The sequence below is a fragment of the Amphiura filiformis genome, unplaced genomic scaffold, assembly GCF_039555335.1.
Source record: "Amphiura filiformis unplaced genomic scaffold, Afil_fr2py scaffold_62, whole genome shotgun sequence".
NCBI classification, from domain to species: Eukaryota; Metazoa; Echinodermata; class Ophiuroidea; order Amphilepidida; family Amphiuridae; genus Amphiura; species Amphiura filiformis.
The window spans coordinates 384,982-409,220 of NW_027305526.1; the positions used below are offsets into that span (position 1 = coordinate 384,982).

General features: G+C 38.9%; 1 protein-coding gene across 1 annotated transcript; it reads left to right on the forward strand.

The window, feature by feature from the left end:
• The first annotated feature begins 21 nt into the window (after positions 1-21).
• On the forward strand, positions 22-21,728 carry LOC140144542 (uracil phosphoribosyltransferase homolog). The gene is made up of 6 exons (XM_072166363.1): positions 22-231; positions 8,547-8,589; positions 11,348-11,480; positions 12,214-12,375; positions 14,549-14,647; positions 18,355-21,728. The coding sequence occupies exons 1-6, from the start codon at positions 92-94 to the stop codon at positions 18,459-18,461; spliced, it is 684 nt and encodes a 227-aa protein (XP_072022464.1). The 5' UTR covers positions 22-91; the 3' UTR covers positions 18,462-21,728.
• The last annotated feature ends 2,511 nt before the right edge of the window (positions 21,729-24,239 follow it).

The following is a 24,239-nucleotide window of genomic DNA, read 5'->3' on the forward strand; positions in this document are numbered from 1 at the left end:
TGCACAAGGATTTGGGTGTTGCAAGGCACTGTCACATTTGCAGTGCAGCAGTGCAGTGAGAGTGTTTTGATGCTGAAGTTGTTGTGGACTGATGGGTGAGAAAATGACTGAAACAGACAAATCAGTGCAGTATGGCAGCAACAGTATAGAAAAACCAGAGTTTGGTCCCAGACTTAAAATTCTGAGGCCAAATGATCAAATCAGAGAACTGCAAACAATCATTCGTGACAAGTAAGTTTAGAAATTTTCACACACTGACATGAGTCATGACTGACACAGTCACTATTATTTTATTACGAATTTCTTGGCCAATCTGGAACACTGCTATTGCGTCCATGTAGCGTACTAAGCGTCTATGCACTGTACAGCGCAGTGACCTCGAACAGTGGTGAACTTAACCCTGCCGTTATGTGATTGGTTAGTTGACAGAGGTCATCACGTACATCGCCGTACTTTAAAATACAGGCCGATATACGGCTGGCGTACAGTACAGAGACATGTGGAAAATGTAAATAATTTTACCGCGATGTTGGCGAAATTTAATGGATCATTTACAATATTTGCACTAATTCATGGATCATATTAGATGTTTCTGCTTCTATGAGCACTCGATGATGATTGGGATTACTATCATAACATGTATGCGCTATGATATGCTGTAAAATCCGAGAAAACGAAGCAGTTGACCGGAGCTGAGTGCATGAGCTATTATTTTATTACGAATTTCTTGGCCAATCTGGAACACTGCTATTGCGTCCATGTAGCGTACTAAGCGTCTATGCACTGTACAGCGCAGTGACCTCGAACAGTGGTGAACTTAACCCTGCCGTTATGTGATTGGTTAGTTGACAGAGGTCATCACGTACATCGCCCGTGCTTTAAAATACAGGCCGATATACGGCTGGCGTACAGTACAGAGACATGTGGAAAATGTAAATAATTTTACCGCGATGTTGGCGAAATTTAATGGATCATTTACAATATTTGCACTAATTCATGGATCATATTAGATGTTTCTGCTTCTATGAGCACTTTCGATGATGATTGGGATTACTATCATAACATGTATGCGCTATGATATGCTGTAAAATCCGAGAAAAGCGAAGCAGTTGACCGGAGCTGAGTGCATGAGCTAGCTCAAGAATGCAGTTCAAACATGCCTCGTCGAGTTGATTTGTTGTTTACTTATTGACTTGCAAGTGTCACTTTCGGCGTATTCTGCGAGTGACACTTTTGCAAATCTAAAATAAACAACAAACTGATTTGATAAACCTTGGATCGATTGCATATTGTGTATTTGTGAGCTCAACTTGCACTTGCAGTGCAGAAGAAATGACTGCTTTTTTCAGGTAGGATTATGCGACACATACTCGACTGGTCTCAGCAGGTCGAGGATTTGCACTATTCAAAATCAATGAAGTAAATCATGAAAAACATTGTGTACAAGTGCACTACCCTATGGTGATCATGTGCATGCATGTTGATTTCATGTAATTGTAAGGACAATTTGTAAATTATAATCTGACTTACCTGTCTACACTTCACTCAAACTCCAAGCGGGGAACTCTGGTGCACTGGCATAGGCATCAACCGTCATCTTCAGAGTCCGAGTCTGACTCTTCGCTGCTGCTATCGTCGACTTCAATTTGGAATCGGAAGCTGTTCAATTGGTCTTCGGTAGTGTTGTGTCAATTTTGACTTCATTATTGTACATTTCTTCTTCAAGTTTCATGACATGCTGCTCAGCTTTAGCCCAATTTTCAGGCGTTACATTTGCTAGTGCATTTTCAAGGTGCTTTTTAACGTCTACCATCTTGAATGTTGAGTTCTTTGTAGCAACGTCACCTTTAACTTGCCCCCAAATCAGTTCGATAGGATTCAACTTCGCAATGGTAAGGGGCAGTCGAGAATATAGTGACCATGGGATCTTGCCAATTAGTCAATGACCATCTTCGTACACCTTGGTTTGTGCATCTGAATAAGTTCATAAAGCTGCACCTTGATCATGGTTGGACACCAATCTACATTTTGAGCTGTTAGCCACTCTTGCATTTCGGCTTTCTTTGTGTTCATTGTGGGGATCCGTTCCTCCTGCGGAATGGTAAGGGCATTGTCCATGACGATGACAGTGTGTTGGGGTATATTTGGCAAAAATTGATGTGTAAACCATTCTAGAAAAACGTTGCCATTCATTTCATCGTGGTAATCACTAGATCCCGTCTTGGATTGAAATGAAAGGAGAGCATCTTCAACAAATCCTTCTTTTGACCCAGCGTGCAAAATAATTAACCTGCTTCCCTTTCCGGTTGGAATAAGAAATCCTCCTGATCCAGCAATTACCCAGCATTTGGACTTTGTGTGATTCTGGTGGAGGAATGTTTAAATCTAAATACACGACAGGGCAGTTGGTAAGCTGTCTAATTTGTTTCATTTTACTCAGGTAGTCGTGTCTTTTGGCAACAATGTCTGGCCTTTCTTTAACAAGTCTTTCTGGCCTCTTGCTATATTTGTAGCCCATGTCTTTTAAAATTGTTCTTAGTGATGACTTGCTACCTTGGAAGTTGATTGCAATCTTGACCTCATCATATATTGAGTTAATTGTTGGCCACTTCTTCTCTATGTACATATTGCTAATTAGCCGCCTGATAACACCTCGATCAAAATCATCTACGCTGTCGACTATCCGCTTCCTTTTGGGTCCTCTTTTCACTGGCGATTTAGGTCCATGTTTTCTAATCTTGTAGAGGGTTGACCTAGATTTAATTCCGGTTGCTTCCATAGTGTTCTGGATAGCACTCTTATCTTCGAAGTCCAAAGCTTAGCTGCTCCGTTTCCTTTGTTAAGAAATAATCCCATACATTGGATATGATTTGCTGTGCTTGCTTGCACAGTGATGCACTTGTGCCGACTGACATTTTGGGTTGATTAATCCAAGATATTAAATGACTGAATGACTGTAAATAAAAGATGACACCATCCGTAACCAGGGGCAGTCAATGTGAATTAAATAGGGTTTTTTCATAAGGCATGGGGCAGTAGGGTCTGTTCAGTGGGGTCTTTAAATTTAATAAATTTCATTGTGGGCAAGGTGAACTTTACTTATTGTGATGATTGAAAATGTGACAACAACAAAATATTAAGGAAATTCCTTGTGTTTGGGGTCTGGGGCTTCATTTAAGGGGTCAGAGTCATTTGCTTGCTTGAATATGGGGGAATTGAACCCTCCACCCCATTAAACCAAAGTGGTTTGACCTTGACCTTGTTACCACATTTTTTCAATTTGCTCAAATATATACTGGTCAAAAAAGGAAAACACACAGAAAAATATGATACAAAGCATAAAAGTATGTTTTATTACATTTTAATACACCAGTTATTTACTAAACCATGTCTTTGTATGTTTAAAATGGTTGTTACGTCATCGTTTGGGCAGCAGACGACGTCTGTTTACTTGTTTATATTTTTGACGGCATGCTGCCACTTTTTCTGGTAAATGAAATGCATTGCTTATCGAAGCTGCGCAACGTGAGGCACATGACATTTGCTAGCCTGAGTCTCGGTCCCGCTCTCGAAACTAGACAACATGGCCGAGCAAAATATCCATGCGTATCTGTGAAGTGAGTAGTGAACTTAATCTAACCGTGCATGCACAGATTCAATGTACATGCACACGATCGAGAATCAAATGTGCATGCAACGCTTGTCGATAGCGATGTACGCTCGCGTGTTTTCGTGAAGCTACAAGCGTTGCTCAGTGTTCCACCATGGCCAAGAAATACGTAATAAAATTATAGCTCAAGAATGCAGTTCAAACATGCCTCGTCGAGTTGATTTGTTGTTTGCCGTGACTTGCAAGTGTCACTTTCGCGTATTTCTGCAGTGACACTTGCAAGTCTAAAAGTAAACAACAAACTGATTTGATAAACCTTGGATCGATTGCATATTGTGTATTTGTGAGCTCAACTTGCACTTGCAGTGCAGAAGAAATGACTGCTTTTTGCAGGTAGGATTATGCGACACATACTCGACTGGTCTCAGCAGGTCGAGGATTTGCACTATTCAAAATCAATGAAGTAAATCATGAAAAACATTGTGTACAAGTGCACTACCCTATGGTGATCATGTGCATGCATGTTGAATTTCATGTAATTGTAAGGACAATTTGTAAATTATAATCTGACTTACCTGTCTACACTTCACTCAAACTCCAAGCGGGGAACTCTGGTGCACTGGCATAGGCATCAACTTCGTCATCTTCAGAGTCCGAGTCTGACTCTTCGCTGCTGCTATCGTCGACTTCAATTTGGAATCGGAAGCTGTTCAATTGGTCTTCCGGTAGCGTTGTGTAAATTTTGACTTCATTATTGTACATTTCTTCTTCAAGTTTCATGACATGCTGCTCAGCTTTAGCCCAATTTTCAGGCGTTACATTTGCTAGTGCATTTTCAAGGTGCTTTTTAACGTCTACCATCTTGAATGTTGAGTTCTTTGTCGCAACGTCACCTTTAACTTGCCCCCAAATCAGTTCGATAGGATTCAACTTCGCAATGGTAAGGGGCAGTCGCAGAAATATAGTGACCATGGGATCTTGCCAATTAAGTCAATGACCATCTTCGTACACCTTGGTTTGTGCATCTGAATAAGTTCATAAAGCTGCACCTTGATCATGGTTGGACACCAATCTACATTTTGAGCTGTTAGCCACTCTTGCATTTCGGCTTTCTTTGTGTTCATTGTGGGGATCCGTTCCTCCTGCACGGAATGGTAAGGGGCATTGTCCATGACGATGACAGTGTGTTGGGGTATATTTGGCAAAATTGATGTGTAAACCATTCTAGAAAAAGCGTTGCCATTCATTTCATCGTGGTAATCACTAGATCCCGTCTTGGATTGAAATGAAAGGAGAGCATCTTCAACAAATCCTTCTTTTGACCCAGCGTGCAAAATAATTAACCTGCTTCCCTTTCCGGTTGGAATAAGAAATCCTCCTGATCCAGCAATTACCCAGCATTTGGACTTTGTGTGATTCTGGTGGAGGAATGTTTCGTCTAAATACCACGACAGGGCAGTTGGTAAGCTGTCTAATTTGTTTCATTTTACTCAGGTAGTCGTGTCTTTTGGCAACAATGTCTGGCCTTTCTTTAACAAGTCTTTCTGGCCTCTTGCTATATTTGTAGCCCATGTCTTTTAAAATTGTTCTTAGTGATGACTTGCTACCTTGGAAGTTGATTGCAATCTTGACCTCATCATATATTGAGTTAATTGTTGGCCACTTCTTCTCTATGTACATATTGCTAATTAGCCGCCTGCTACCACCTCGATCAAAATCATCTCGCTGTCGACTATCCGCTTCCTTTTGGGTCCTCTTTTCACTGGCGATTTAGGTCCATGTTTTCTAATCTTGTAGAGGGTTGACCTAGATTTAATTCCGGTTGCTTCCATAGTGTTCTGGATAGCACTCTTATCTTTCGGAAGTCAAAGCTTAGCTGCTCCGTTTCCTTTGTTAAGAAATAATCCCATACATTGGATATGATTTGCTGTGCTTGCTTGCACAGTGATGCACTTAATGCCGACTGACATTTTGGGTTGATTAATCCAAGATATTAAATGACTGAATGACTGTAAATAAAAGATGACACCATCCGTAACCAGGGGCAGTCAATGTGAATTAAATAGGGTTTTTTCATAAGGCATGGGGCAGTAGGGGTCTGTTCCAGTGGGGTCTTTAAATTTAATAAATTTCATTGTGGGCAAGGTGAACTTTACTTATTGTGATGATTGAAAATGTGACAACAACAAAATATTAAGGGAAATTCCTTGTGTTTGGGGTCTGGGGCTTCATTTAAGGGGGTCAGAGTCATTTGCTTGCTTGAATATGGGGGAATTGAACCCTCCACCCCATTAAACCAAAGTGGTTTGACCTTGACCTTGTTACCACATTTTTTTCAATTTGCTCAAATATATACTGGTCAAAAAAGGAAAACACACAGAAAAATATGATACAAACGCAAAGTATGTTTTATTACATTTTAATACACCAGTTATTTACTAAACCATGTCTTTGTATGTTTAAAATGGTTGTTCACGTCATCGTTTGGGCAGCAGGCGGCGTCTGTTTACTTGTTTATATTTTTGACGGCATGCTGCCACTTTTTCTGGTAAATGAAATGCATTGCTTATCGAAGCTGCGCAACGTTAGGCACATGACATTTGCTAGCCTGAGTCTCGGTTCCGCTCACGAAACTAGACAACATGGCCGAGCAAAATATCCATGCGTATCTGTGAAGTGAGTAGTGAACTTAATCTAACCGTGCATGCACAGATTCAATGTACATGCACACGATCGAGGTCAAATGTGCATGCAACGCTTGTCGATAGCGATGTACGCTCGCGTGTTTTCGTGAAGCTACAAGCGTTGCTCAGTGTTCCACCATGGCCAAGAAATACGTAATAAAATTATAGATAGAAAAATTATTAAATTCGTGTACATCGTGGAACATTCAACTACGCTTGTTACTCAGCGACTAATCATGCTAATACACGAGCGTACAGTGCTACTCTACGCGTCCATATTGCAAGGTTATCTGCGTACAACAGCTTAATACGCACAGCCACGCAAGGCAAAGAGTATCATATGTTCCACGATGATGTACACAAATTAAGTAATTTTTTGGGGGGGGGGGCGAAATGTAAAAAATATGGGGTCATTGGGTGAGAGCATGATTTTTGGCATTCGGTGAGAGCTAAATGTAAAAAATATGGGGTCATTGCATCACCTCCAAAGTTGGAGTGCCCCCCCCTCGAATTTTTCTATAGTTCCAATAATTGGAACTCACGGCTCCGACCGTGACAAGTCTTCAAACGTTCGAAATTTGTAAGTCTACAACTACACAGTCACAGGTCCTCTTGGCACTGTTTTTGTTTTTTCTGTGCATCGCGTTTGAGTTTCAGTAAATAAAAGATTGATTGGGTCTTGGGCATCACATATATATTCAAAAGGGTATTAACTTAACTTTCATCCAAATTTCAACAAAAAATTGCCCCGCTGTCCGAAAAACAAGAGCAAAGCCCTCTAGCATCGAATGCGTAACTATCGTGTGCAAATTTGAAGCTAGAGTTCTCGAGTAAGGCTTGATTTAAGAGGGATTTTACATGCACAGATGCATATAACATTGGTTATGTGCATGGAAAATTTTGCATAATGCAAAATTTTGCAGGCCGTGACCAATTTTATTTTTTAGCTTGCCCGATCGGGCAGGCAATATCCAAAAATTGGTTGCCCGAAATTAACCCATATTCCCGGCAACAATTGTCGACAAAGTCACATACCGTACTCATCATGCAGTGCAGTGCATAGTACCGTAAGTGTGCCGAATTTGGCAGTTTCATTCTTACGGAAATCCAATACTTTTCTCAGTTAAGTTGATAAATAAATGAGTACCGGTATTCATGAAATGCATAAAAAATGAACATTTCATTCAATTATTTCACTGTTTGTTTCTTACATGTGGAAAATAATGTGTATTTTATGTGAAATTTTGTCAGTAAAGTCACGGCGATTTACGTATTTCGCCAACCACTAGTACATCTCAATTTCAATCATATGCAAATACATGGCCAGCTGACGTCAATGACGTCATGATATTTGCACGAAACAGGTTCTATAATTGGCCAAACTTCCAATACGTCACGTAGCGGCATGATGTTCATTAGCATATATACATGTATATGTCTGCAAGTCTGGTGTGGGATACGAGTGCCTAGCGAAATTTGAGTTCCATTTCAAGAAGTTTTCTACTTTGTTTTGGCGTTTTTTACTTCTGTGAACACGCCAAGTTGGACAGAAATACTCCATTTTAAATCATCAAGCTTTAATTGGTTTAAATTCAGACTTGCCCGATCGGGCACAGCTCTTCAGAGTTTTAATTGCCCGACAAAAAATGTGATTGCCCCGGGCTATCGGACAGGCGATTTGTCGCAGCCTGAAATTTTGTGATATTTAGCCCATATATTCAAGGACAAACTGCAGTGGTGCATGTAACTTTTATTTTCTAAATCGACCCTGAAACCTTTGACGAGCGTGTTCTACCGTGACAGTTGCAAAGTCAGAATTAACAACGAACAACGTGTACGGTGCAAAGTTCATTAATAAATTTCCACTCGGCAACAGCAGATTGCCTCAGCAGCCAATCAGAGACAAGAGCGTTTCAATGCAGTAAATACGCGATGTACACTTAAAATATGCTCATTGTCAAAGGTTTACTGCAAAATATTATACATGTAGGTAAAAATAGCTAAGAATCTTGCATCAGAGACAGAATATCCCCCAATTACATTTTCAGACCCCCATTTTAGTACCCCGACATTGTACTCACAAATGTTCATATGTGACATGAACAAGGGGAATGAGTCACATGCCGGCAATTTTCAATTAAAACTTTTTTACAATTACATGTTATGATGTTTATGTAACTTGTTACCCCACAAACAAGGGTAGGTCATTCAAACCTTAAATTAAAAAAATGGCTGTTTCTCTCTTTTCACAGAAGCACATCCAGAGGAGATTTTGTGTTTTATGCTAACAGATTGGTAAGTCTGGATTGGTAAGAATGGATAGAAAAACATGTTTTTAATGCTTTGAGATTTCACATACTGAAGCATTTGGAAGGACATAACGATGTGGCATACTACATAACTCAAATACCATCTTTCATAGACTGCTTTGCATTCCCTTTCTGATAAACAATTCACACCAGCTATGCCATTCCATAATACACAACACAATTTTTGTGGGTGGTGCGGTTCTCGGGGGGGGGGGGGCAGCAATTATTGGAGTGAGCCACTAACATTGAAGCTTTATAGCTGTTGGATCAGAACAGGATAGGTGGAGTTTCCATGGTCAGAGGGGGAAGGCCAATTACAGGGATGATAAATTAAAAGGGTCTACTAAAGTAGACTACATTGTACATTTTCTGTGTTATAATCCCATTTTGAGTAATTTTTTGCTGTCTCAATGTTAGCACTTCAGACATTCAATGCAGAGTTTATATATAATTCGCTTTTCCAGATTTTTCACATATCCAGCCAATGTTTGGTCCCACCATAGCTGGATAAGAGAGGTTGGACTGTATAAGGCCAAGAAAAAATAATTGTTTGCTTGCCCACCAGTGGGATTTTTGGGGTGGGTCGTTTGGTCGGAATTTAAAAAAAAAAAATTAATGACTCACTACTGTATAGGCCTGTAGGCAATGAACATTGGTCATGTGGAAAGATACATACTTCACTTCAGACCTTAAAAACAAGATACACCATAGAAATTGATTCAATTAGAATGACTGCATACTTACAGGCATAAGACGCCAAGTTTATTGGAAACATTGATGTATGAATGGATAGTTATAAATGATAATGAGTTTACAGTAATGATTTTCTTCTTATTAAGGGGGTACTACACCCCTGCCCGATTTTGTGCCTATTTTTGCATTTTTCTCAAAAATTATAGCATATTGGTGACAAGTAAGATATGTATATTATAGGGGCAAGGACTACAACTACTGCACTGAAAATTCAGCAACTCAAGGCAAGTAGTTATTGATTTATTGATCAAATATTGGTTTTCCCTCATTTTTGACTGTAACTCCTCATCAACTGTTGTCTGTTCTGAAATAAAATTTCCAGTGCAGTAATTGTAGTCCTTGCCCCTATAATTTACCTATCTTAGGGCGCGTTCTCACTATGCCTGTTTGATACCAGGACGTGGACTCGATCCTACATCGAGTCCACTTCATAGTGAGAACGCGAAATAAGTGGTTTCGATCCTACATCCAGGATGTAGCATCGATACCACCTCATTGAGGTAGTCTCGTACCTGGGGCGTGGTATCAAACAGCATAGTGAGCAGCGTTTACAAGTGGACTCGATCCACTTATACCGGAAATGGTGTATGCACAACCTTGATGGCCGTCGTTGTACTATAGGCCTATACAATATACCCGGGCAATACATGTCTACATTATATAATTTTCCATAATTTAAACATGCATTTTCAACTTAAAAATTCGTAGCTGGTATTATAGAACAAATTTATACATGCTTTATTTCATGTAATTTACAATATTTATTTTTTATGCGGAAAAGTCGAGGGAAAGTGGCTATACACGGACGTTCGTTAGATTCGAGATGCTTGCCGTGGTTTGATGAGCAGCATGCTTCTCGTGCAGTGTGAAAACAACGGCATCGCGGCAAGATACAGATATTTTTATCCAGTTTCAGAATTAAACAAAACGACATTGGGCTTTACAGTATAATACAAAAGGAGAGCGTGGCCTAGCGGTTAAGGCATAGGACTGTGAACCCAAGGGTCAAGGGTTCGAATCCCAGGTCCGGCTCTTTGTGTCCTTGAGCAAGACACTTCACTCTACTTGCTTAGTGCTTGGAGGGCACTTTAAGCTGTCGGTCCGATGTACATGCATATTTTCTCACATTAATGTAGTGTGCACGTTAAAGAACGTCACAGGCTATTCGAAAAGAGCAGGGGATCATCACCGGTCATGTTGACTGTACTTCAAAATACACTCATCTACTCTAGGTTCCAGAGTAGAAAAATAAGTACAGCTTGTCTGTACGCAGTGCGACAATACTCATACATATGAGGGAGGCACTTATAAGGAAGAAGAAGAAGAAAAGGATATTCAGGTGTAATATTCGTTTTTGAGGTGTACATTTTGCTAGACTGAGTTAAAATTACCAATCAAATGGTGATTATGAGGTTGTGTTGCGTGTTAATCGGCGTGCTTGACCAAAATCAGAAATAACAACCCGATGTATTTCTCTCATTTTACACGTATAGGCCTATATAAAATAACAGTTTTTAGAGCTGTTTATTTCAGATCTTTCCAAATACGTGCATATATCACAAAATAACATATCCATAGATTGAAGGAATATATCAGGGGGCCTGGAAATAAAACATGATCTTTCCAAATTGATATAGTCTATAGTAAAGTGCTGTGCATTGGAACAGAATTTGTGACGTCATGGTCATGCATTGAAGCGCTTGATATTACAACATCCGGGTAAGTGGAGTCGATCCTACATCAGCATTTTGGTGTTAGTGAGAACGCGAAATCAATGTGGACTGAGTCCACTTGTATGTGACTCGGACCTAGGTACGAGACCCCATGTCTGTAGTGAGAACACGACCTTACTTGTCACCAATGCGCTATAATTTTTGAGAAAAATGCAAAAATAGGCACAAAATTGGGCTGGGGTGTAGTACCCCCTTAAGAAAAATGTTGTTGGCGAAATTTACATCCTTTGTGGCTTCTCCGCTTGATTTAAATTGCAGATCAGATGCGTAGTAGAAGAAGGACTCAATCAACTACCATACAATGAATGTGAAGTGACTACACCTACAGGGTACACATATAAAGGGGTAGATTTTGAACAGGGCAATTGTGGCGTCAGTATAATGAGAAGTGGTAAGTTGATGTCCCAGGGGAGGGGTCTTTGGATTTGGTGGGGATGTGCAACTGGGATCGTGAAACTAACCCCCCCCCCCTATATACAAAATGTGATAAGAATACAAAAGAAGCCCAAAGCTATGTTGTTCTTGAAATGATTTCTGTTCAAAATGGACCCAAGTGCGTGTCCCTTACAGACCAACCTAGGTAAACAAAACAAAATGAAAAGTAAGGTGCACAATAATTTCCATCACTTGCTCCAGTACACTTTTGTATTGTTTACTTGATTTCTGTCAGTCCCTGTCATTTGTGCAGATTTTAACATCTGTATCAAATTTTAATACTTGGGTGCCTACATTTGTTGTTTCTTGTCCCCCTGCATTCTACCTGTGTTTTACTTGTTTCCCCACTTCTTTTTTCCAGTTGTTAGCATATTCCCAAGCTTAGTATTACTATGGACCACAATGGCTTCATCCCAATACCATAGTTCAATAACCTCAATTAAACAACCACAAAATTTGATCTCAAAATGGGGAGTATGAGTTTGTGTACCCAAATTTTCGAAGGTTATTCAATGAATGTGCAACTGTATTGGTGTTAAAGAAATGTGACCTGATAGATGAACATGCTGTGGATCCTAGTGTATTTATAGCCGTTTGCAAGGAGTGGGATTTTTCTGTTGGCCCATTTATGCGTTGTTGGCAAACGAATTGTAAACTCAAAATTCATCTCTGTATTTTTTTTCTTCCAGGTGAAGCTATGGAACATGGACTGAGGAATTGTTGTCGGTCTATTCGCATCGGCAAGATCCTAGTCAAAAGTGACGAAGAAACAAATTCTGCCAAAGTTTACTATGCTAAATTTCCACCTGATGTCGATAAGAGGAAGGTGCTTCTAATGTACCCAAATTTAAGTATGTTTCTGTTAATTTTATTTAAACTGAAATGAGCAGGAAAAAAATCCTGGGTGTTGTTTGAGATTGATTCCAAACAGCAAGTAATAGTAGTGTTAACAAAACTTGAAAATTATACACTCTTTCTCTCTCTCTCCTTAAGGTGGTACTACACCCCTGCCCAATTTTGTGCCTATTTTTGCATTTTTCTCAAAAATTATAGCGCATTGGTGACAAATAAGATATGTATATTATAGGGGCAAGGACTACAACTACTGCACTGGAAATGTTATTTCAGCACGGACAACAGTTGTGGAGTTACAGTCAAAACTGAGGGAAAACCCAGTATTTGATCAATAAATCAATAACTACTTGCCTTGAGTTGCTGAATTTTCGGTGCAGTAGTTGTAGTCTTTGCCCCTATAATATAAATATCTTACTTGTATCAAATGCGCTATAATTTTTGAGAAAAATGCAAAAATAGGCACAAAATTGGCCAGGGGTGTAGTACCCACTTAAAGAGTGTCAAATAATAACCAGCAAGTAATAGTAGTGTTAACAAAACATGAAAAGTATACACTCTTTCTCTCTCCTTCTTAAGTGTCAAATAATACCGGTAACCAGTGTAGTTCCCTATCGTTTGTTGTTCAACCCTATGGTTTTGATTAAAACACAGCAGAGCTCCAAACAGGCCTAGGAATTCAGGCAGGCCACTAAGAGCATAGACTTGGCCTTGGTGCCTGTCAATTTCAAAGCATTCTTTGGTATGTATATGTGATGTGATCAAACAAATTCAGTCGGAAGTCTGGAATATTGATTTTAAGATATATAGCCAAACAACGGAAATATCATTATCTGTTATTGTTTTGGAAAAGTCTAAAACTGTTCATATATGTGACCATCCATCTCAAACCGCTCGTAAAGTCGGCAAATTGTATTTCGAGTTACAGTGCAAAATATGCATACATTGTAGAGGTTCATATGTCCCTAATATTTGTCCGACATGTTTCTCATTTTAGTCCAGTCAAACACCGATCTTTAATCCTATTGATGAAGAGGATAATAAGCTTATACTTATGTATAGCATTAGTAAAAAGCTTAAGTCTTTGTTTGCTTTGGCTAAATCCTGTTCAAGTGGTGGGTTAACCAACAATAATAACAATGAGAGGACATTCCTGAACCTCGTTCAGTTGGGGATGATTTGAAGTGACCGCCAATTATGACTATTTGATATTTAATACATGTGGAAAAAAGGAAATAATGTAGTGCCAAAATAATGTACCCTTTCACTGAAGGAGCAAAGTTTAACAAGTTATAAAGTCCGCTTCTGGATATCGTTTGAAGTCAAATGATATATCATTGTAAAGTTTATTTTCTAAACACGGAATAAAACAAATTTGACCAGGGGCCGACTTTACGAGCGTTTCGACCAGGACGGTTTATATCTTCTGAACTGCTTGACCAATTTCAATGTTTTTTTGTTTTTTTGCCAAATGTTTCTTTGCAAATGCTTGTTACAATCCAATAAGAAACTGAAAATTGAATATGACCAACTTCAGACCGATTTTGCTTGATCACACCGATATACTGGTCTTTGTACCCTTCACCTACTGGCCTTGAAAATGAGCGTTCTCGCAAGAATCCAAATGCATTCACCTGCACTGCCACACATTCCTAGGCCTGATGTAGGCCAGAAAATTAACATATCAGTGCCTGACTGTACTTACTGAATGTGTCAGGACCACAATATTGTATCTTTATGAGCTCCAGCAACTTCGGATGGGCTCTACAGGGGGTATTTTGCATTCAGTGCCATAATCATGTTACGATTATGTGTTATTTGCCTTTTCTCAAAATAGCTATTTTGGAGTTAACATATTCTGGCACTGAGCTCTCGCTGTGTTCTCACAAACAGCATACAAATATTAAAACCCTGTAGCTTACACCGTAAACCCATGAGAAATATCTGCCGATTGGCCAAAATGAATATTGTGTCCAATTTTGAACCAATCAAGGAGGGTGTTAATAAGATCGTCTGCAAATGCAAGTTTGGCTAAAAACAGTTAAAACCCTAGCCATAATTGGCAATTGAAATGAGCATTTCAAGTTATCAACCAATCAGAAATGCTGTTAGATGACAGTAGTGTCCAGGGAGTTAACTCTTTCATTTTTTTTCGTCCATCTGCCATTTTAGGTTCAGGGAACACAGTTATCCAAGCGGTACAAGTTTTACGAGATCATGGTGTACTAGACAACAAGATTATACTACTAACATTATTTTGTACACCTCATGGTAAGTAGTCTAAGATAGCGTAATTGGTGAAAACTTGACTGTTATGTTTGTGTATGGGGGGCAGCTATTGTGCCAGCATTCTTGTGGGGTACGGTACTGTGTAAGTTGCAGCAATTGTGTGTGGGGTACAACTTCTTTGTGGGGTATAAATCATGGATCCCGTAAAGAAAAAATAGCTTATAGGACCCCATAAGGCCTGAAACGTGCAGAAATGCTATTTTTAGAGGTACCTTAATTATAAGGGGGTAAGGTGGGTCTGTGTGAAAAACCATTCCCCCCCCCCAAACTATTGGTGGTACGTTTTTGGTACATGTACCGCACAAGAATGGTGTGATAAGAAATATACCCCATAAAGAACCACTGGCCTATTTATACCCTACAAGAATCCTGGTGTAAGGGGGGTGTTTGTGTGATGCATATTTGAACACCCCCTGGTATACTGGGCAAAATTTCCGGGTGAGGGGGACAAAACTGCAAAGTCAGTTTTATTTTGTTGCCTGCTTTGTTTACGTCACATCATTGCTAAGTATCTGAATATGGAATCACAAAGTGTCTGCTCCACAGTCATGTGACATAGTAACTCATCTTATTAGTATTAGTGTTGTCTTTCATAAACCAGTACTCTTCAGATATACTGGATTTGCAATCATCATGACTTAAAAAAAAAAAAGCGCAGTGATTTATAGTGCGCTACACACAGGCACAACGCCTAGACGTTGATCCACAAGCCTCAGCACACTTTACTATCATGTTGAAACATAACAACCAGTGGGATTTGCAGTTTGAGATGATAGCTATACGTATTTTGAGAAAAGGATTGGTCGGGCAGTGTACATGTCTATAGTTCGTTTGGCTTCCTTGAAACAGTAGCGTCTGCGTATGATACATGCATGCAGCATGATCAAAGGCAGCGTATATGTAGAGTGAAGTCACTTTGCACTGCATTGCACACTACAGATGCTCCGCATTTGTATGATACGCTACTAATCTCAAGGAGGCCAAATGAGCTATAGACATGTACTGCCGGACCGTGAGAAAAAAATCTGACATTTTGATACAATGGACCGTGCTTTGCATACCAATTTTAAAGGGATTGGAATTTGGGTCAGAGATTAGAAATTTGGATGTTTCAGGGGTTATATACGAAGAAGAGCTCTGTTGCAAAAGCCCTTACATCCACTTTTGGCTGAAATTGAGTTATTGGCATGACATTATAGTTTGGGTAAAAATACACATTTTGGTGGTTGTTTGACCTTCATAATGCCTTCCCTTCCGGAGATATCATATATTTCCCGTTTGGGAAATCTTAGGGAATATAAAATTTCAGGAAAATAATTTTTTGATGTATCATAGTAGCCTTGAATGTTCTTAAACTATTAAAACCAAAAGGAACTGTTTTGGGGTCAATGTGTTTGAAAAATAAATCATTGTAATTAACAGTAGTTGTATTAATTAGTAGATAATTAAATCTGGTCAACCAGAAAAACTCACTTTTGGTCAGATGGAATCACCGACGTTTCGGCCAAAACCTTTGGCCTTCAGCTGGAGTGGATGATTTAGGGTCATCCGAGGTCAATCGATGAGGAAGTTGCTTGATGACCCGATCCCAACCATGTGACAGATTCACTCTAACGCCCCCGCTCCTGTTGAGTGACGGTTGTTCGGCTCGTACCCACACTGCTTCTTTGACTCCCCGTTCGAACCAACGGGGTTCACGGTCTAAAATGACAGCGTCGTCAATGTCAAAACTGTGACCACTGCCCTTAAGGTGTTTGTAGACAGCTGAATCGTTGCCACTTGAACTGGCGCGTCTATGTTGGGACATGCAACTCTGCAGTGGTTGGCCGGTTTCACCAATGTAATGTTCTTGGCACACCTGATCTTCAGCGCACTGGACACCATACACAACACCACTTATACGGCCCTTGGGCTGTTTGTCCTTTGGGTGTACTAGCGACTGCCGCAGGGTATTGGTTGGCTTGAAGTGTGTAGTGATGCCGTGATCGCGGTAGATCCTCTTTAATTTCTCTGAAACATCCCCATGGTAGGGGATGGTGACAAAAGTCTTGGTACCAGAAGCTGGTTTAGCGTCTTTCTCACCACGATTTAGGGCCTTGTCAATTGCCCAGTCTTTGTAACCACACGTTTTCAAGGCGTGGCGCAAGTGTTGGTGCTCATTGATCTTATCAGAGTCCTTTGTGATGATGGTATCGACGTTTGACGACGTTGTCATTTTAGACCGTGAACCCCGTTGGTTCGAACGGGGAGTCAAAGAAGCAGTGTGGGTACGAGCCGAACAACCGTCACTCAACAGGAGCGGGGCGTTAGAGTGAATCTGTCACATGGTTGGGATCGGGTCATCAAGCAACTTCCTCATCGATTGACCTCGGATGACCCTAAATCATCCACCCAGCTGAAGGCCAAAGGTTTTGGCCGTAACGTCGGTGATTCCATCTGACCAAAAGTGAGTTTTTCTGGTTGACCAGATTTAATTATCTACTAATTGATCAAATCCCAGATGACTGAAAGTATACACAGTGTAACAGTAGTTGTAGCTTCAGAAATGCTCAAAAATGGCATTTTGCCGGATTTAATTAAAAATTCATAATCAAAAAGGTAAATGAGATATTTCAATTTTCTTTTTGATTTTGAAAGCATTAGTATTAAATAGTGCAAATAAAAGGGCTTAAATTTGATTGCAAAGGTGGTTTCTAGAAAAGGAGTAAATTTATTTTGTTGCAAAAGCCCAAAAGGTGCCATATAAAATAAATAATAAAATAAATAGGAAGGCTTGAAAATTGTACCAAACCTATTATTTTAGTTTCTATTCATCAACACTTTATCCAAACCCAAATTGAATCAAATCGAGCAAGTAATACTTGCACAATTAAAAAAGCTGTTTTTCTCAAAAAGACAAAAAGTGGATGTAAGGGGTTTTGCAACAAAGCTCTTCATAATACCAGCAGCCTGAAGCCAGGACTCATATTTTACAAAATAGCCTGTGGGAAAAGATTTGTCAGTGGCTAAATGGGGCCTAGAGGGCTACTTTCGGTAGAATCATAACCGGGGGTCACTTGTATTTCAAGTTGTATGTCACTCTCGTACAAAAATCAAGTAAAAAGGGTTTTTTTTTTCACGGCTGGGCGTGATAGGCGAGTATCTTGTTTGGGGTATCAAAAACAACTAAAATGGGGGAAAAAAGGTACCTTAATCGCACAGATGTTTCAAAAAGGTAGCTAAATTTGCCATCAAGATGTCATCAAAAATCAGTTGAATAGAAGGTTAAGTTCTGGGTAAAATTGTAGGCCTACTCATAGACTCCTCAAAATGTGCGCTTGTTCACTAGTTTTTCTCCGGGGTGAGGCCTCTTTACTGATTGCTACCGGCAGTTTTAGGTGTGTTCATTGCGATTCATAATGGTAAAATACATGGGTACAAATTTAGGAAAATAACTACATAGTAAGTGCTTTGCTTGGGTCCATTTTACACTGATGAAAAATACCTGCTTTGGGTTCATTTTGAAAGTCCTTGTACGTGGATGATATAAATACAAGTGGACCCTGAGTATTTGACCCATGCCTAAAGCAAGCTCAGGTGAAAACTCAATTTTGGCTAAACTGTCACCTGCGCCATTTTGTAAAAATTTTGTTAAGTTTTTCTTTTGATCTAAATAATCTTATTTATGTTTCAATTTGTTCTACCTACAGGAGTGCGGTCAGTACTAAACAAGTATTCAAGAATCACAATTTTATCATCAGAAATAAATCCAGTTACACCAAACCACTTTGGACAGAAATATTTTGGAACAGATTGACGCTTGTGATTCAAAGTAGACTTGAATTGTTCTGCATCATGTGAACCTCCTGAACCCAGTAACACCAAACCACTTTGGCCAGAAATATTTTGGAGCGGATTGACGCTTGCTATCCGCAGTAGACTTGAATTGTTCTTTGTCATGTGAACCTCCTGAACCCTGTAACACCAAACCACTTAGGCCAGAAATATTTTGGAATGGATTGATGGTTGCTATCCGCAGTAGACTTGAATTATTCTGTGTCATGTGAACCTCTTGAACCCTGTAATACAGAAATATTTTGGAACAGATTGACACTTGCTATCTGCAGTAGACTTGAATTGTTCTGTGTCATGTGAACCTTCTGAACCCTGTAACACCAAACCACTTTGGCCAGAAATATTTTGGAACAGATTGATGCTTGCTATTCGAAATAGATTTGAATTGTTTTGTGTCATGTGAACCTCCTGAACTCTGTAACACCAAACCACTTTGGACAGAAATATTTTGGAACAGATTGATGCTTGCTACCTGCAGTAGACTTGAATTGTTCTGTGTCATGTGAACCTCCTGAACCCTGTAACACCAAACCACTTTGGGCAGAAATCAGAGGATGATTTAAGGAAGCCCCATCATGCACTGCAAAAGTGTTATCACAGGAGTTTCAACTGCCACTTAACTTTTCAAATCCCATTGAACTCTGTGCAAAAGATGCTGTTTTAGTATTGTGTGTGTGTCATTATTACTTGGTCGATTTCAGAACAAAAGTGATGTGTGTATGAAGGATAATTCACATCTTCTGTAGATAACATAAAATGTGAAATCGACCAGCAAATTAACAGTGTTTTTATTGTAAATATAGCAGTACAAATTCAAATTTTACCATGCACGTCTATGCAGTGGTGTCATGTTACTCATACAGCTCTGCTCACTGCACAGTTAACCCAGTGGGGTGTTGGGTAGTGCTTAAATCATCCTCTGGGCAGAAATATTTCGCTTGAACTGTTCAGTACCATGTGAAGCTCCTGATTGCTTTGGACAGAGATATTTTGGACTGGATTGATGTTTGCCTAGGATGCTTGAATTACAAGGGAGGGTGTTAGCCGCTTTGAATAGATTTGCTTTTAACAGATGAAAATTGATATGTCATCAAAGCAAGCCATTCTTCTATGTGAAAGATTTGTATGGTTATTCTGTTGGTCAGGGCTGTTTAATTTATTATGCCTACTCATACCAGGAGTGAAACTTCTCCAGAGTATAATGGAGTGTTTGCATTTTATCAAGGTTGGCATTTTTTTAATCCCCCCAAAAAATTCATTTGATTTAAATTGATTTTTCAAATTCTTTTTATTCCAAGACCTGCTATACCCCATGATATAGTCAAAAAAAGAGACCAGTGGAATACTAGACTTACACGCAATCCAATCAGGTATTTACAAATAATTGATAAAATCATGGGGGAAAACCCGCACCTTGAAGATGAATTTTTAGCAATAGATAAAATGACATATAGAGGTGTTTTAATTGTATCCAAAAGAGATAGAACTTCCAAGTATTAGGAATGAAGTAAAACAGTCAATTTAAGTCAACTTAAATTCATCAAAAATGGTAAAATCGTGATTTAAATACTAGTAACTTGTGATTTAAATTAATTGATTTAAATTGTGCCAAACTATAGCAAGATTACATTTCATATCCGTCAGCATTTTCTCTAATCATTTGGAAGCCTCTCAAGATTAAAATAATGGGGTAACATGTGAAGTTTCCAATAGGGTTACAGAGGTGAACTTTACTTTTGTATCTACATGGCTAAATGAGTTATAAATGCCCTTTAAAATCCATACACCTCATATCAAAGATAAGACCTTAAATCTTCCACACAGAGAGGGTGAATTTCAAAAGGGGTTACCTGAATGGGTGGCTCCATTTGAAATCTACACCCCCTGTGTGGAAGATTAAGGTCATGTCATCCATGGGGTGTATGGATTTAAACTGGAATAGCCCAATTGTCTCTGAATTAACTGCTCTCTATTGATGAGAAATACATTCATGAGAATATGTGATGCGATCAAGCAAAATCAGTTGGAACTCGGATATATTGATTTTGAGATATAGGCAAACAAAGGAACTATTTCTTTTTGTTTCCTCTTGTTTTGAAATCTCTTTATTGCTCATATGATCATACCTTTGGAACAGGTTGTTCAATTTAAATGCAGTTTTCTGCAAAATCCAGCTCTGTAAATGATTTTTATTATCCTATAAGAAAATGAAAATTTCTGAGTTACGACTGATTTTGTTTGATCGCATCACATATAAAACTTTCACCTTGGATAGCCGATTATGTACATCTGGCACTAATATGGTATATAAAGTCAAGTTTTTAGTACTGGTACTTTTGTCCTGGTAAGCGATGGTTACAATTGATCACATAGAAGAGGCGAGGTCTCCACTCTCCACCCCTTCTTCGTGCCAGTGACCAATGGTTCAACCATGCATGGATCCAGGGGGTTCTTTGGTGGCTACAGCAAAAAAAAATAGAGAAAAAAGAAAGAAAGCGGGAAAGAAAAAAGTATGCACCAAATTGTGCGAATTGAGTTCAGAAATGCAAAATTTTCCTAGGCCCCCTTGCAACCCCCACCAGTGGGCCAGCCCTTGGACATATGTTTTGGTCACTCACTTTACAGCACCCCGGGGGAAGCAGTCCTGGATCCGCTGGTGGGTTGAACCATCTTGTTCTCATGACCATTGATCAGCCAATTGGCTTGTTTATCGCTTCTGTGTTCACGCTCAACACATAGCACAGACCACAAAAGTAAGTAAAAAATTTATTTAAATAACTCCAAAGCAGGTTTGCTAACATGTTCCAGGTTTTATGAGAATGGGTCACAAATTAATGTATATTGAATTGAAAAAGTAATACTGTATCGGAATAATCGTAATCAATATTCAACTTGTTTGAAACAGAAATAAAATAAAATGAACATGAACGTTCAGCATGTGACCATCACATCAAAACACTGCAATTTGTCTTCAAACACTATGATGTACATTTTAAAGAACTGCTTTTTGCTTTAAAATTACACATAGGATATAGAATCTATTGATTGATTTGGTGACAAATTAAATATAGTACAAATTTCTTAATATTTTCTGTATTTTTCTGCACATTATTTTCTTCATTTTGACAAAATGAGTGAAAAATATTTTGCACAGATTTTTGGGCCATTTCACTTATCAAAACAAACAAAAAGTGTCCAATTAACAGCACCTTACATGAAAGGTCAGTTCGCCCATTTTTATCGCCTTATCTTCAATTTTACATATGGGTTTCTGACAACTGCCATAATTTAATGTTATGGTTCATCACATTATTACATGAATTGAACATTGAACTCTCATTGGCTTATTATTTGTATTATATACCAGCTTTATTATAATAAAATCATGTTCGGTTCTCTCAAAGTGGAGATGGAAAACCTATGTTATCATTGTTTTATTCTCCCATGGTACAATATGAAAGTTTTTCTTTGGCAAATTGGGTGTCAAAATTATATGCGTCCAAGATCGGAATCATTCAATAGTAATTAAAAGCTTCCAAACTTGAGTCAGTGTCTTGGCTAAATAAGAAAGTTTGGGAAGTGACCATAGCAGGCTTCAACAGTAATACTGCTATGCATGCCACCATATACCATGTCCTCAGCTGATAGTCATTCTTGAAGTACTTGTCTAAATATTCAAATGAGATGTCATCTTACATCTACATGTATGTTAATTGTTTGTATGCAAGCCTGTGTTAGATATGAAAATTGAAATGTTTTGGGAAACTTGTTCAAACTTCCTGGGTGGGCCATTGGTCAATTGACGAGGGGGTATCATGCATGACCAAAGATACATGTAAAAAGGGTCTTTTTTCATGATCAGGTACTGTACGTACATTCGTGAGTAGGGTATTAGTATCTAAAACAAGGAAATTTAGGAACTAGATGGACAGCAGTTCTCGGATGTCGCAGTTCTCGGATGTCACCGTGATGCCTCCACCTAACTTGACCCAATGGAGGGATTTGGCACACAAAGGTTGATACAAAGTTTCAAGCCTCTAGGGCAGACTGACTTTGACCTCAGATGACCCAAGAATGACCTTTAAAGAATTTGCTTTTACTAATTTGACCTCAGATGACCCCGGGTGATCTAAAAATGACCTTCCAAAACTTTGGCTCTAAATGTTGACTGCCCACTAAGTTCCATGCCCATAGGAGTTTTAATAATTTGACCTCAGATGACCCCAAAATGACCTTCCAAAAATTTGACTCTAGAGGGCGCAACACTAAATCACTCCGCATTTTATGTAAGAACGAAATTCGGCTAATATAGTCCATAGTGAATATGAGATTGTAGCGACCATATCTACCGACATGTTCACTTTAAATCACTCAATAGTGGCTCATATGAATTCGACAAGTGTCTTTAATGATAACATGCAGAAAAAAACTGGACAATTGATCTCAAAAGCAATTCTCTGTGGCGGATTAAGAAAACCCCATTTTGAAATGTGAGTGGTGAGTTTAGTATATTTTTAGCTATTTTTTTTTGCACCGCAAAATAGCGAAAAAAAAGTCAATGGCGCTTGAAGTAGGCCGAATTCACACGTTATCCTATGGGCCGCTGAATTAGTGCTGCGCCCCCTTGTAACGGCCGTCGTTATGAACGCGTTCCTTTTACATTCTTCGCGCAAAATAAGAGATGCGCTTCACAAAATGTGTTCTATTTCAATCATGATGATAAACAAAGATTACAAAAAGTCATCCTCATGAAAAATTATTGGAAAAAAACACTTTATTGGCCGAGTAGGCGCCTACAAAGTCTAGATATGCGTCCAAAAATCCTCAAAAATGGATTTTAAGGTTAATAGACATTGTTAATCTGCATGAAGCCGTTTTGATGAATGTTCAGTAGGCCTACGCAAAAGATCGTAATTGTTACCACTGGAACGGGGGGGGGGTATTTATACTTCAAACTCAGTAATAAATGATTTGCAAAAGAAAATGGCAACACTGATAATCTAGAAAAGAAATTAAACTTGGTTCAAAGACGTGCTCAAATTGTCGTCTGTCACTAGTTTTGTGGGTTTTGTACAAACTTTCGCATATTGGAGGAAAAGTCGAAATATTCAATTTTCGGCATTTCAGCACTGATCTTTAAAACATCATTTCTCTTGAACGGAATGTCGCAGAGACATGAAATCTTCGGTGTTGAGCTTCAAATTTTCTCTAGATTACATAATGAGTAATAAATGTGGATTTTAAAACCTTTTAACACCTTGTAACGGCCGTCGTTATGAACGCGTTCCTTTTACATTCTTCGCGCAAAATAAGAGATGCGCTTCACAAAATGTGTTCTATTTCTCAATCATGATGATAAACAAAGATTACAAAAAGTCATCCTCATGAAAAATTATTGGAAAAAAACACTTTATTGGCCGAGTAGGCGCCTACAAAGTCTAGATATGCGTCCAAAAATCCTCAAAAAGGCTCAAAAATGGATTTTAAGGTTAATAGACATTGTTAATCTGCATGAAGCCGTTTTGATGAATGTTCAGTAGGCCTACGCAAAAAGATCGTAATTGTTACCACTGGAACGGGGGGTATTTATACTTCAAACTCAGTAATAAATGATTTGCAAAAGAAAATGGCAACACTGATAATCTAGAAAAGAAATTAAACTTGGTTCAAAGACGTGCTCAAATTGTCGTCTGTCACTAGTTTTGTGGGTTTTGTACAAACTTTCGCATATTGGAGGAAA